The 14,010-nt window shown below is 47.3% G+C and overlaps 1 protein-coding gene across 1 annotated transcript; it reads left to right on the forward strand.

Moving 5' to 3' along the window:
* Positions 1-1,220: 1,220 nt before the first annotated feature.
* Positions 1,221-11,239, forward strand: OTP (orthopedia homeobox). Its single transcript, XM_050795706.1, has 3 exons — positions 1,221-1,421; positions 2,704-3,113; positions 9,156-11,239. The coding sequence occupies exons 1-3, from the start codon at positions 1,385-1,387 to the stop codon at positions 9,684-9,686; spliced, it is 978 nt and encodes a 325-aa protein (XP_050651663.1). The 5' UTR covers positions 1,221-1,384; the 3' UTR covers positions 9,687-11,239.
* The last annotated feature ends 2,771 nt before the right edge of the window (positions 11,240-14,010 follow it).

The following is a 14,010-nucleotide window of genomic DNA, read 5'->3' on the forward strand; positions in this document are numbered from 1 at the left end:
TAAAAGGGCATTATGTTCTGCTACAAATACAATTGAAACGGATTGTTTAGGAGCAGATCAGAAACGGTACAGAATTTTGCACTTAATTTCCTCAGTTATCATTTACAATAAGAACCTCTAGGCTTGACAGCCAAGTCTAAACAGTAGTAAATTAGTACAAATTTATACTGATTTTACTCTAATAATCGTAATAAAAGCTTATAGATTTGGCACTAATTACATAAATGCCTAATGATCTTGAAAATTACTCTGGTTAGAAATATATTACTAATCTAAACTTTGTTGTTGGCTGGCTCTGAAAAATCAGAACATTAGAAATGGTTCGCTTCACTTGTGCAAAGCACTTTAAATTGTTCAAGTAGTTTAACATATTCAAGAGGAAAATAAAGAGCATTTAACTTTATTTACAGCCTTAAGTGGAGTTGGGAGCTGAGCTGAACTTAGAAACTTTGACCAAAAGAGCGAGTTAGGGGCGAGGATACGGGCGTGGGCCAAGCGGAAGAGCGGCATCAGGGAAGAAGCCGGGTGAGAAGGGTGCAGGGCGCTCGAACCCACACTCCGCGAGGGTCCCCGAAGCCGACAGCAGGCGCTGGCGGTGCCAGGGAAGCCGACTCCTCTTTGCCCTCTAGGCCCACAGTGGGGTTGGGGTTCTTATAGGCCCCTGGGCACAGCCAGGGCGCGTGGACCCTAGGCGCAGGCCTGCTGAGACACGGCGAAGTCCAGGCGCTGTCTGAAGGCCGCGGTGTGCCCTCGTCGCGTCCTGGGCTGGAGGGCTAGTATGAGCGGCAGGCCCAGAGCGCGCAGGTCGGGGCGACTCTCAGGTCACGCCAGGGTCACGGCCCGCTCTGGCCCCTGCTCTGCCCTTGCCCTAGGAAGATGCTAGCTCAGAGGCACAGAGCTACGCCTTTGAAGCGCGCGGGGCAGGCCAAAGGGAAGGAAAGGGGAGCCTGGAGAAAATCGCAGGGAAGAACTAGAGGGAGCCGGGCCCAGAAGCTCAGGGCGAGGCAGAGGCGGCTGACGCTGCTTTAGCTCCTGCTCCGGGCTGGAGCTGCCAGGGCTGCCGCCGCCGCCTCCTTCAGGCGGGCGCAGGCGGGCGGGCGGGCGGAGTGGGGGACTCTCCGGGCGCTGACATTTGCAGGCTGCCCTCCTGATTGGTCCCCTCGCCGAGCTGCTCACGGGTTCATTCAACTGTTAAGCACCTCCCCGTCTCTCTAAAGGACATTATAATGCAAGAAGCCCCCTTTTTAACCACAAACCGAATTTTCTTTCATTTAGGTGATCTATATATATCTATATCATATAGCTTATAGCTTATATCTATTTTAAATAACTTAAAGCCGCTAAAATTTGGGGGGGAACAGCTTTCGCCCTGGAGCGGTGCGCGATGCTGTCTCACGCCGACCTCCTGGACGCCAGGCTAGGTGAGTGCGCGCCTCTCGCCCGGGCAGCCAGGAGAAGCCGGGGCAGGAAATTGTCAATTTGTTCCTTATTTTACCTTAATGCGACCTAAATGGACTAATTTCTTTAAAAGTAATTGTGCTGCATTAAAGTTTAATTTGATTTAACATCGCCTTAAAAAAAAAATCTATGGAATATGTAGATCCAAGAAAGGAGTTGGGGAATGTTGTTACTTTTTGTTTTTCTTATTTTTCTCTTCACCCCTCCCCCACCTTTTTTTTTTTTTTTTTTTTGAAAGGCGATATACCCCGTGATAATTTGTTAGGAGGTGTTTCTCTCTTTTTTTCTCTCCTGTTTGTTTTGATTTGGGATTTCTTTCTCCTTCCGCCGCCCCCGTTTCTCTCTCCCCACTACCCTCTTCTCTCCTCCTTTTCTAAGTGTGGTGTAATTTGTAAAAAATCTGGCATAAAGGAGAAGCTGCTGCCATCAAGGCGGATTTGCTAAGTGTGCTGGTTGAGAAGGAGAGACGCTAAATTCAATCTCACAGTCATCCCCCCACCCCCAGCTTCTGCAAGGGATTCGGCGTTGCCAATGGCTGTGAGGAATGCGACTTTTATTTCTCTGGAAAGAAAAGTTGAAATCTCTAAAGTTTGATTCACGGTTGTCCATAGAGTTCACTCGAGCTTCCTTAATGCTATCTGGGTTGCTGGGCTCTGGGTTTCCGGATTGGGAATCTTTGGTGATGGATGTGATTCCATTTTCCAAACACTTTCTCTGATTTGAGGGGGAGGCGGAGCTGATTTGGGTTGATTTCGGGGGGTGGAAAGCTTGAAGGCTTATTCATCTTCCGAAAGTAAGAGGGAATCGGCTGAGGGCCGGAGGTAGAGTTCGTCAGGCTGCCGAAGCGCAGGTGCCGAAGCAACCGAGGAATTAATTTTCTTTCTGTCCCGCGCACCCCTGTGTTCAAACATTTGCTCTCGATTTCCTGGGGCGCCGGGGGTACGGTTTATGGAAGGGATTCAGAGGCATGTTTCATTGCCCGGACTGGGAGTGTTTTATTGTGGGACAAACGAAAGCTTGCGCTGTTTACTCCGGGAGCCGGCTGCGGAAAGGGCAAGGGGCCCTTATTCCAACCCGGCTGTCCAAATTCTGGGGAACCCAGCGGAGTACCCTGGGAATTTCTTCCTTAGGGCAAGCGTGGGTGCAGAGGGGGCAGAGGACGGGTTGAAGGAAGGCTGCACGGGGAAAACAGCCCCTCCTGGCATCTCCAAGAAAGTAGTGACCGCGATCCCCTTGCCTCCTCAGGTATGAAAGATGCCGCCGAGCTTCTGGGCCACCGGGAGGCGGTGAAGTGTAGGCTGGGCGTGGGGGGCTCCGACCCCGGGGGCCATCCGGGGGACCTGGCGCCCAACTCTGACCCAGTGGAGGGAGCCACTCTGCTGCCCGGGGAGGACATCACCACAGTGGGCTCTACTCCGGCCTCGCTGGCGGTGAGCGCCAAAGACCCGGACAAGCAGCCCGGGCCCCAGGGCGGCCCGAACCCCAGCCAAGCCGGCCAGCAGCAGGGACAACAGAAGCAGAAGCGCCACCGGACGCGCTTCACCCCCGCACAGCTCAACGAATTGGAGAGGAGCTTCGCCAAGACTCACTACCCCGACATCTTTATGCGTGAGGAGCTGGCACTGCGTATCGGGCTGACCGAGTCCCGAGTACAGGTACGCGGGGCTTGGGCTCTGGGACAGAAGGCAAGGACGGGGCGGGAGGATTCGGGCAAAGGGAGCAGGGTCTTCCCTTCCCCTGTCGAGATCCTGGGCTGCGTTCAGGCTGCCTGTGCGTTCCTGTGTCGAGTTATCTCCTTCTCTACCCGGAAACTGGTCCCCATCGCCATCCCCCAATGGACACTCAAGGCCCCTGTCTCCGGCCGGTATAGCGACATCCCGGAAGAAGCTCCTAAAAATCGAAGCCCCGCGTTGTGTCGGGCTACAGGGTTCGCCTCCTCCGCCTGAGAAGGCAACCTCAGCGCCCCCTGGGCGGCCCAGCCGAGGGAGCCCCTCAACTCCTGCTCGCGTTATTGACAAGTATTACCCCCTAATGAGTTTGCGGTAAGCGTTTGGATGAAAGGAGGAATGCAACAATTATACAGAGAACAAGAGAAAAGAGCAAATAAGGCGAATGGGCGCCTTTTAAAAAAGTGCTATACCCAGGTTTCACGGCGTGGCTTTATTAAGTATCACCCTCCCTCTGCACTCAGGCGAAATATTCCTAGCTTTGATGTTTGCAAGGGGTTTGAACTTTCGTAGTCTACCAGTGCGCTGGGTGAGCCACACAGCCGGTGAGCCCTGTTTTGTTTTGGAGTCCTCTAAGGAAGCTGGGGTGGGGGAGGGGGAATGAAGGCTTTCTGTTGTGGATATCCTGTCTGAAGAAGGGGCATTCAAAACGGGAAAGGTTGACAGGTAGTAGAGGAAATCGTTGCTGACCCCTTATTCTCCTCCAACCGCTCTCCAAGCTGTAAATTATATATAACCTAGAAAATCACACCTATAACTTTTCTGAAAACTGGGGAATAAAAGTATAAGCCTAGTGAAACCCAGATTTTTTTTTCTCTCTTTTTGAAAGAATGAAGACAACATATCAAATATTTTATGGACAGGTGCCTGGAGGTGAAATTCCAAGCGCCGGTACTTACCCTTGAGCTATCCAGGGTGCTGAAAAATCTTCCTTTGCCGTCTTGGACGGTGGTATTTTCTGTACGATATCCTGGGTGTCATCAACCTGGTCAATTTGTTAAACCAGTGCTACCTACTTTTATAAAATTAACTTTAAGATCTTAGTTACTTTACATATGATCTAAGAAGTAAGCGATGAGAACGTCCGCAATCACAGCGTTGAATATTTCTGTCTCAATTCGGCATTTTAAAGACAGTCTAAACGGAAAAAATAGCGCATGCTTCTGCTCTAATAGCAAATGAATATCATTGGGGATTTAAAATGGTCAAATTAATAAAGTAATATTGATTAACATAATAATTAGCATTTTTATTCAATATAAGTCTGGGTGGTTTTTGCTAGTGAAAGGCCTAGACCATGGTCTTTTAAAATTACACACTGAAAGAGTACTAATTGCGCAACTGTAAACATGTATTAGTAATGCTCTTCAAAATTTTTATTTTTCACCTTTTAGAAAATATCTGAAGTTGAGTTTGAACCTTTACATAAATATACAATTGCAATACTTCCATCAACACTGATGACAGTGCTTGCTTGTAGGTTCAATCTCGCAAGTTAGAAATTCATAAATTTGGGGGTTTTGTCTCTTAAGAGAAATACTATCTATTAATTCTTGTTTTAAAGGGGAAAATGCTGTGTCTTAACCTAGACATACTGGCAATTAGTTTAAATTAAAATAGAACTTAGAATCACAAATAAAATATAATTGAACAACTGATTTTATGAAAAAAGAAAACGAGGTCTATTAAACTTTATTAGGTCTTCCAAAGGTTAATGACAGTTCTTCTTTTAACAGAAAAAGTTGTAAATGAAATAAAATATAAGCTATGTAACAGAAAGTTATTTTCAAAAAGTACACAAAAGAATGTGCAAGAAGAAAGAGACAAAGTACTCTAATTGTTCCAGCATAATGTTCAAGCAAAGATAATAGCTTGAGCCTGCTGATAAACACAATTTAATAGAATGGCAATTTCAATATTTTTAAAAATAATGTTCCATAGTTTAAAAAGTAATCAGATCAACATAACCTTAATTAACTTTTCAAAATGATTAACATTATGTAATGTAATGCAAAAATAATTTATGGAAAATGTATTTACTTCACTATTCACTGTACCGTTGCTCCTTGACCAAATTCAAATTAAATAGTAATTGGTTTATGTTCTTATATGATCAGTACTTCATAGTTTTCTTTATAGTTAACAGATTGCCACACATTCTTTTCAGTATGTAGGCCACTGCGCTGATTAAAAATTATCTAAACATTTAATTCATTGCAATTGTATATTTTTAAAGATGCTTTTTGATTCTAGACTAAATTATCCAATATACTTATTTTTATCTTTATTTGGTATATGTCACACTTTTAAGTATTTATTAAAGCATCTCTACTCACATGGAGGCCAATTCCATGTCTGATATCGCTCCTCTTTTCTGGCTAGTGTAATAAAACCATTCCTTTTATAGCATGCCATTATTAGAAACCAATTTCAGAATTATTTATAACCTGGAATGGCTTATTAAGCAGCAATGTGAGAATCATGCAAATTATGTGATCAAATGCAATATAATAAGCATAATCATTAGTCTCTAGCATGGATTAATTAACTTTCAATATTTTATTTACATAAAAACCAAATCAGTGAAATAACTTCTGCACAGTCAGGCTTGCCTTTCAATATTTTATACGAACAAAAATAATGTGCTGTAATTCCATTGACCGTGTCCCCCAGAATGGCCCTGTCACCTGCCACATCTTAATAGGGGGACAAGCCGAGAGTATTTTCTAGTTTTCTAATGGAATGAGAAATTGCATTTTCTTCCTCTCCCAGCACTATTAAAGTGTAATGAATTCGGCCCAGAGTTCACGGCTGGCTGATCGAAATGAACCTGAGATCTAGGCTTTAATACAGCTCCCCAGATTTCCTCCAAAATCTTCACATTAATCATTTGCTGGATTCCAATGAGATCTTCATAAAGCATTTGCTTCAAGGGGGGGAAAAAGTAATATTCTCTTTCTCTCCCTCTTTTTTCTATTTCTCAGTCATTTATAGTTGGGGAATTAAACGGGCTATATATTTTAAAATACATTTACAGTATGTCTATATTACTGTAACAGCAGATATCATGAAAGTGGATTTTTAGATTCCAACCTCCATTAGATTCTCACTGTTGTATTAAGCATTTTCCAAGAAGAACTGCATTTCAAACTGAGTACAAAGTTGGCCTGTGGCTGTGGTTAATATATTTCCTGGAGTTGTCATCTGTGCATTCTAAAAATCTCCCTTAGGTTTTGCCTGCATTTTAATCCGTCATGCTCTAGTTTTCAAGTGGAAACATTCACATTTAAAAAACATATGCATCGTAGCTTGGAACGGAGGTGCTCAGACCCCATGCAGATTTTTTCCCCAGTCCCAGTAAGCCATGAAACATAAAAAAATTTGTAGCCATCATTTGACTACTAACCCTCAAACATAATTGAGCACGATTTTTCGATTATTTCTATAATATTTAGTTCTTTAACAGCTGTTCTTTTCCGCCTGTGCCTGAGCAGATCCTAGATTCAGAAACCATTCTGGTAGTCGCATTTTCTATTGAAATTCTACTGGGCTATCCCTCCCCCTCTTTCTTTTTTCTGCTCCTTCCCCTCACACTTCCTCCCCTCAAACAAACATTTTGGGATTCACTGGCACTTGCAGGTTGTTAGGAACGGGTCTTGATTTTTATAACACACCTTTCAAAACATAATCCGGGTGCTGCGTGTAAGGTATAGGAACTGTTTAGTCACAGACACCGTCCCCGAGTCCAGCCTTGGGTGGGTGCTGCACAGCGACTTGCGGCCTTAGGTCTTCTTGCTGTGCCTTCCTTTCCTCCTGAGAGTTGCTCTCCGCCTAAGACCGCTAACAGCTCAATTGGGTCTCATTGATCCCGTTCACCATCTAGAGCCCTGCTGCCTCATTAATCCGTTGTGCCACCAGCTCAGGGGCTGCAACTGGGAAGAGACGAGACCTGTTTACCCATCGCCGACACTGGGATACGCAGCAATCTGCAAAATGGGGTAGAAACCACAGGAAGAAAGTGGTAGGCGACGGCGCAGGCACGGTAGAAAGGCGAGGGCCGGCCCCAAGTTGGGGGAGTATTCTAGATGGCAACACCGTTCACACTGGTAAGCGTAGAGTACGTCTACGCTTGCCTGGGCATGAACACACCGCTGAACATTACTGGCTCACCAAGACTGAGGGCAGGTATGTCCATACCCCTGATACTTTAGCTTGCAGAGTAAACACTAAATAGGTTAGATTAACGGATGCACAACGTTTTTTGCCACGGATATGGTGGTCAAATTGCGTTGGCCAAATTCTAAGAGGAAACTCAGTACCTGAGTCGTGTCCCACATCATTTATATTTAGGCAGAGTATACTCCAGATGACTAGATTTTAAACTGCAAGTCTTCCAAGCAGGCTTGCTGGCAAATAATAATAATAATAATAATTATTATTATTGTCATTTAAAAAGATCACATTCAAATAGGGGGAGATGGGAGTTATCTTGGATTGGCAGCTTATGTGGTATCTTTCAGGCAGAACTCTTCTTCTGTGATAGAGGGCTTGACAAGCCTAGGCAAATTAGCCTGGCAGGGTCTGTAACTCCTGGGCTACTGTTTAAAAAAAAAAAAAGAATAGGAAGGCCGTTTTCATTTGGAGTATATTTTATCAAACTCATTTCCCTGAAAAAGGACGTTTGGGTTTGTCTGAGCAAAATTAAATTTGATTCATACATCTCGTGGTGAAATGTGACATCCTTTAATTCGTATTGGTCCGAAAATTTGTTTTTAGTTTATAGATGAAATGGGGGCGACTTGAGGGAATTGGAGGCCTTATTACTTGGGACCCTTAGTAAGTTCGTGAAAGGAATAGACTTGGCTGGGCGTGGTGGCTCACGCCTGTAATCCTAGCACTTTGGGACGTCGAGGTGGGTGGATCACGAGGTCAGGAGTTCAAGACCAGCCTGGCCAACATGGTGAAACCCCGTCTTCACTAAAAGTACAAAAATTATCTGGGCATGGTGGCGCGTTCCTGTAATCCTAGCTACTCGGGAGGCCGAGGCAGGAGAATTGCTTGAGCCGGGACCCGGGAAGCGGAGGTTGCAGTGAGCCGAGATCGCGCCACTGCACTCCAGCCTGGGCTACAGAGCGAGACTCCGTCTCAAAAAAACAGAAAAACAAACAAACAAAAAAAAACACACACAAAAAAACAGGCTTGAAGGCTCCAGGGGCTCAGTGAGCTGCGGTAACTTGTTCCAGCACACTCGTACAGCCCAGAAAAGGGTGTCCATATAGTGGTTTGGGAATGAGGCACGGAGAGTTGTGGCAGTAGCACCAAGCAGTATGGGAGGAATCGGAAGTCATGGTGGCGACCCAAACAACACTGTAGCTCAGTGGCGCGCACTTTCCCACGCAGATCACTGTATTAACCTCTCCGCTCTGTCAACCGTGGCTTTAGGGGTTTTCCTTTGTCTTTCGATTTTGAAACTGACTATGGCATCCACGGCCCGTCATCAATTTCCAAATTTCCAGCGTTTCTGAAAATTCTATAGCCCATCAGTGTTATAAGGCATGCTATTAAGCCACATGGGTACACATGTTTATCTTCATTTGTACACCTGTGGGTCGAGCTTTGACACATGCCTGATTGCAGACCTGTGAATCTGTGCAATGCACAGAATGTGCAGGGGCGTGGTGAAGACTGCACACGTTTGGTGTGTTTGCACAGTGCGTAAACGCTCCGGGGCACGAGCTCTCAGGCGCGCGGGACTCCGCGCTTGGTGGGTGCAGGGGGCGCCAGCTGGCAGGAGTTGGTGGGGAGCCACGGTCTCCGACTGGGTATGGGGGCTTGTCGGGCCGGTGGCACTTGTTCCTCCCGGGGCAGAGCGGCTGTATCCGAGGCGGGTTTCTGGGGCTTAAGCCCCAACTCCCCAGCCGCCGGGCCGGTTAATAGCGCCCTGTCTGTCTCCCGCCCCGCCCGCTCCAGGTCTGGTTCCAGAACCGGCGCGCCAAGTGGAAGAAGCGCAAGAAGACGACCAACGTGTTCCGCGCGCCCGGCACACTGCTCCCCACGCCAGGCCTGCCTCAGTTCCCGTCGGCTGCCGCCGCCGCTGCCGCCGCCATGGGCGACAGCCTGTGCTCTTTCCACGCCAACGACACCCGCTGGGCGGCGGCCGCCATGCCGGGCGTGTCACAGCTGCCTCTGCCGCCGGCGCTGGGCAGGCAGCAGGCCATGGCGCAGTCGCTGTCCCAGTGCAGCCTGGCAGCCGGGCCGCCGCCCAACTCCATGGGCCTGTCCAACAGTCTGGCGGGTTCCAACGGCGCGGGGCTGCAGTCGCACCTCTACCAGCCCGCCTTCCCCGGCATGGTGCCCGCCTCCCTCCCCGGCCCCAGCAACGTCTCCGGTTCGCCCCAGCTCTGCAGCTCCCCGGACAGCAGCGACGTGTGGCGGGGCACGAGCATCGCCTCCCTCCGCCGCAAGGCGCTAGAGCACACAGTCTCTATGAGCTTCACTTAATGCAGCCGCGCCCCGGCCCGCTCCGCCCCCAGCACCGCCCCCGGGGCCGCCCCGAGGCCCATCCGGCGCGCGCCCGGACCCCGGCGCCCTGCCCCGTCCCGCCCCGGCCTCCACCCCGTCTCGTTTTGTCCTCGCCTCTCTCCTCCATTCGCTCGGGCTCAACCCAAGCCCCAGCCCGCGAGGCCTCCCCTCCACCTGATTTCGCTCGCCCGCGGTCCCCCGTCTCCCGGCCGCCCCTCTTCCCTTCCCACCCAGCTGCGCCCCCGGCCCAGTCTCCAGCGCCTCAGCCCACCCTTCCCGCCACCCCGGCCTCCCCTCTCGCGCTAGCCGTGCTCGCGCCCTCCTCCCGGCCTTCTGACTGGCGGCGTTCCCACCCACACCTTCGACGCGACGCCTACGACCCCCCTCGCCCGCCGCCTCCCCTCTGGTCCAGTCTTTCCCCACACTTCGCGCCCCTCCTCCCGCGCCCGGCAAAAACCATCCTTCCCGCCATTTTACGTACCAGGGAGTCGACTCAGGATCTGAAATCAGACACCAATGGACTGGTTTGTGGGCAGAAACACACACACTCGTACTCTCGCTCACGCTCAGACGCTACACGCGCGCGCGCATAGACACGGTGCACCTAGGTCACACACGGACGTGTTCAAGGGACAGCACAATGTTAGGGATTTTTGTCTTAAAGGAGGACAAGCATCTGCTACCAACCGCCTCATCTGAGGGCCCAACTGATATAATTTGATTTATCCTTGTACTTTCCGAGATCCTGTCTTTCTTTCCTCTCCCACTACCCTACCCTTGCCCAGTCCACCCAGTCACATCCGTGCAGCCCTCTCTTGGCTTGCAAGAGAACGCTTTTATTTTTATTTTATCTTATTTTTATTTTCTTAAGCACAACTGTGTGAGGGTGTAGAAGGGAAGGCTTCTCAGGAGTAACGTGACAGTGGATTGGGTGGCTGGAGTAGACTAAAGCAGTCATGTGATGAGGAAGAAGTGATCTGACCCATTTTGATAAGTCTTTATAAGGAAGAATAAAATAAACGTGTAAGCAAAATTTTCTTTTGTAAAAGCAAAAGCCACATCTCTTTTCTGGATCCTTCAGGACTGGGGTTTGTTTGCTTCCTTTTCCGTTTCTCTCTTCTCGCTGCTCTGTGCCCTTGGTTGTTTTGTGGTGGTCCTGTCGTCCCTCGTGCCCCTCGGCCACCTGCTGGCCGCCGACGGGGGCACTCGGACATCTACAACCCTGCAACTTTGTACAGAGAAACACAATCAGCTCTTTCTGCATGTGCTGGTCAAATCCAAACCCAGAGAACAGAAGCGCTTTCTAAGAATGAACAAACATGTGAAATAGGATGTTTTGTGTAGATAAAGCATTCTTGTTACATACTGGTCAATTTGTGATATGTTTTAACTTAATGTCTGTGCTTATTTATGGAATTCGGTTTTCTTAATAAATGTTTGAGCTAATATAAAGCATATTATTTGACTTTTCCGGACAAGTTTATATCAAGTTAAATGTAAATGGATAAAATAAAATCATTTTCAGTATGTGATACAGAGAATCATGGGTTTTGGTGTGACCTTGAACGGCGGAAGGGTTCTCCTGGGGGGAGGGGAGGGGCCAGTCTTGGGAATGGTTATGTTCTCTGCAGTTGGCTGGGTCCCGGCGTCCGGGAAGCGTGGGCCCTTCGCCCGGCACTGGGCTTAGGTTCGGTTTCTGGGCTGCACGGTGAGGTCTCCGCGACGGGGCGGCATGCTGGCGGCGTGTTGGGGCGCCGCTAGCGCCCCACGCGAGCTCTGAGCCTCCCGAGTCTTCCGGGCCAACCCAGGTTTCCGAGGCCCAGGTGGGGCTCCGAGCGTCGCTGCCGGCGCGAAACGCAGGGCGCGAGAGTTTCTTGGATGAACGGTGTCCCTGGGGCAGTGGCGCGGAGGGCGCCCCTCGCGGGCTGCGTGCGCGTGATGGGGAGGCGGTGGGTGCGAGGGGACCACAATTGGCACCCTCGGCTTTCCGAGCCTGGAGCTCTGCTCTCCGGCGCCGCCCCAGCCGCGTCCGGCCCCAGGTACGCAGTGGAAGCGAGGCCGCGGCTCTTGCCTCCCCCGCGGCCTAGGCCTCCTTGGGGCTTTCCCTAAGGCAACGGCGCCCCTTCACGTCCCCAGACCCGGGCTCCGCTTCAGATACCCGGGGCCTCACAAGTAAGGGGCAAACGCGCTTCTCCCGAAGAGGCGTGTCCAGGACGACCCGCGCCTACCAGGGCTCCCCCAACCCCAGGGCTGCTCTGGTTTCCTCAGGGTCCCTGCTGGCTGCCAACTAACCTCGACTTCAGCCACGTGCTCAGGGGACAGCCCCAAAGGAGTAGGAAAAAAATGCTGTTTCTTCGGTCGGGTCGGCCGAGGGGAAGGTTGCAATGTGTTTTAAACTTGGAGGCAAATCGATATCACAGGCTTCCTTGGGAAGGCTAACCGAAATCAATCTTGTGGTTTGAAATTTAATGGTCATTATAGGCATTGAGAGGACACCCCTTTTCCCACGGGAAGACTTCTCATTTGGTTGCCTCAGAGCGTAAACCCTAAAAAACACCCTCGTGCTGAAATACAATACAGCTGGGCTACATGTGAATTTGAGGAGCTGTTGTAATCGTTACTCAACTAAGAACACAATGGAGTCTCCTCAGAGATGAGAACAAAAAGCTCTGATTTTTAATGATAAAGTAAATCTGTTCATGTTACCTTAGGAATTTTAATTAGAGGTAAATTGGTGGGTGGGTTCACAGAATATTACACTTTCCTAAAGTTACACACTTTCCTAAAGACTATTTTTAGTACAACATTAAAATATTAAAGAAGAGAAAACATGCTTATTTTGAATTTCATACAAGAATGGAACATTTCTGTATTTGAGAACTCTTCCAAGAATTTAGCAGTACACAACCACCAACTTTCTAAAATATGAGTTGATGAAAAATACTTTTCCTTGTTTTTACATTTCATCATATGCTCGCTTGTTTTATGTTAGTGCTCTTTTTTAAAAAAAATTGAAATCGTGGTTACTGTAATCTCAAGTTACATTTAAGAGATCAGCAAATTACAGATTGCTTCGCCAGTGCTCATGGAACGTTGTTTACAAGGATGCTAATTTTACAGCTTTTTATGCTGCTATAAAGCATAACTTTATGATGTAGGAATGCAATAAAGGATGCTAAATGGAATCTTTAAAAATTGTATTTCTCAAAGGCAAGGGAAATGGGATCTTTCATTGGAAAAAAATGGGCCAACTCAGAACACTGATGAAAAGTTGCAAATCAACTCAAGTGATAGATGCTTTCAAAGATACTTATATTTCATAATGTAGTGGTTATTTATCAATATTATAATAAAAGTGTAGAGTTTTTCACTTGACCTGACTCTGGGCTAATATTTGTTTCTATAGCGATAGATTTTTGTATTAAGAATCCTGAACATTTTAAAGTTATATATGCCATTAGGTAAAGGGAAGGCAAGCTGGCCTAAATTGTTAAGGTTGACAGTTTAGCAAAGATAAAAAGAGGAGAATAAGAACCTCAGTCACAAGCCTGAAAGATTTCTGCTTTTTGAGGGAGAAAAATCTAACAACAGAATAATGCTTCATATTATTTTTTTACTCATCATTAACAGTAATTCTGACTCAAAATTGTTAAAGATCTAATAATAATTAAGTAAATTTAATAAGAGAATAAAGACAATAATGTTGAATAGTATCAGAACACAAAGGAGGTAAGTACAACATGCTCGATGTCCTGCCTCTAATAATTGTACTTTTTACTGAGTAGCCTATTTGGTATTGAATACTGTCACTACATGCTAGCTGGAAACAATCCATTATGATGTAACCATATGATTGATTTATTTTAATATACAAGTTCATCCTTGTATCTTTATTTTTTCCTCAGTATTGGTACTAAATATCATGCATGCCATACAAGTGATGGTATAGTAATGATGTGGCACTGAGCTTACCTTTTGTTGATGGTGGAAAAAATATGATAAGGGAATGCATCCTGCTGAAGATGAGGTTAGATCCTGAATACAGAACAGCATGCAGAGCAATTTGGGTAAATCAAGGTAGATGTGCATATAGACATGCAGAGGAAATACAGAGGAAATTCTAACTTTGGGACAATTTATGTTTGGTGCCCCCAATGACAGCTTTTCCCAAAAATGAAAATGTGTTTTTTATTTATATTGTGGACCTTACATTTAAATTTGTAGGATAAAGAAAAAACTTAACCCACAAATATGTGTATTCTAGTAATGGCAGTAGTTAACCTGTCAGTTGAAATAATGTAAC

Source organism: Macaca thibetana, chromosome 6, assembly GCF_024542745.1.
Source record: "Macaca thibetana thibetana isolate TM-01 chromosome 6, ASM2454274v1, whole genome shotgun sequence".
Classification (NCBI taxonomy): domain Eukaryota; kingdom Metazoa; phylum Chordata; class Mammalia; order Primates; family Cercopithecidae; genus Macaca; species Macaca thibetana.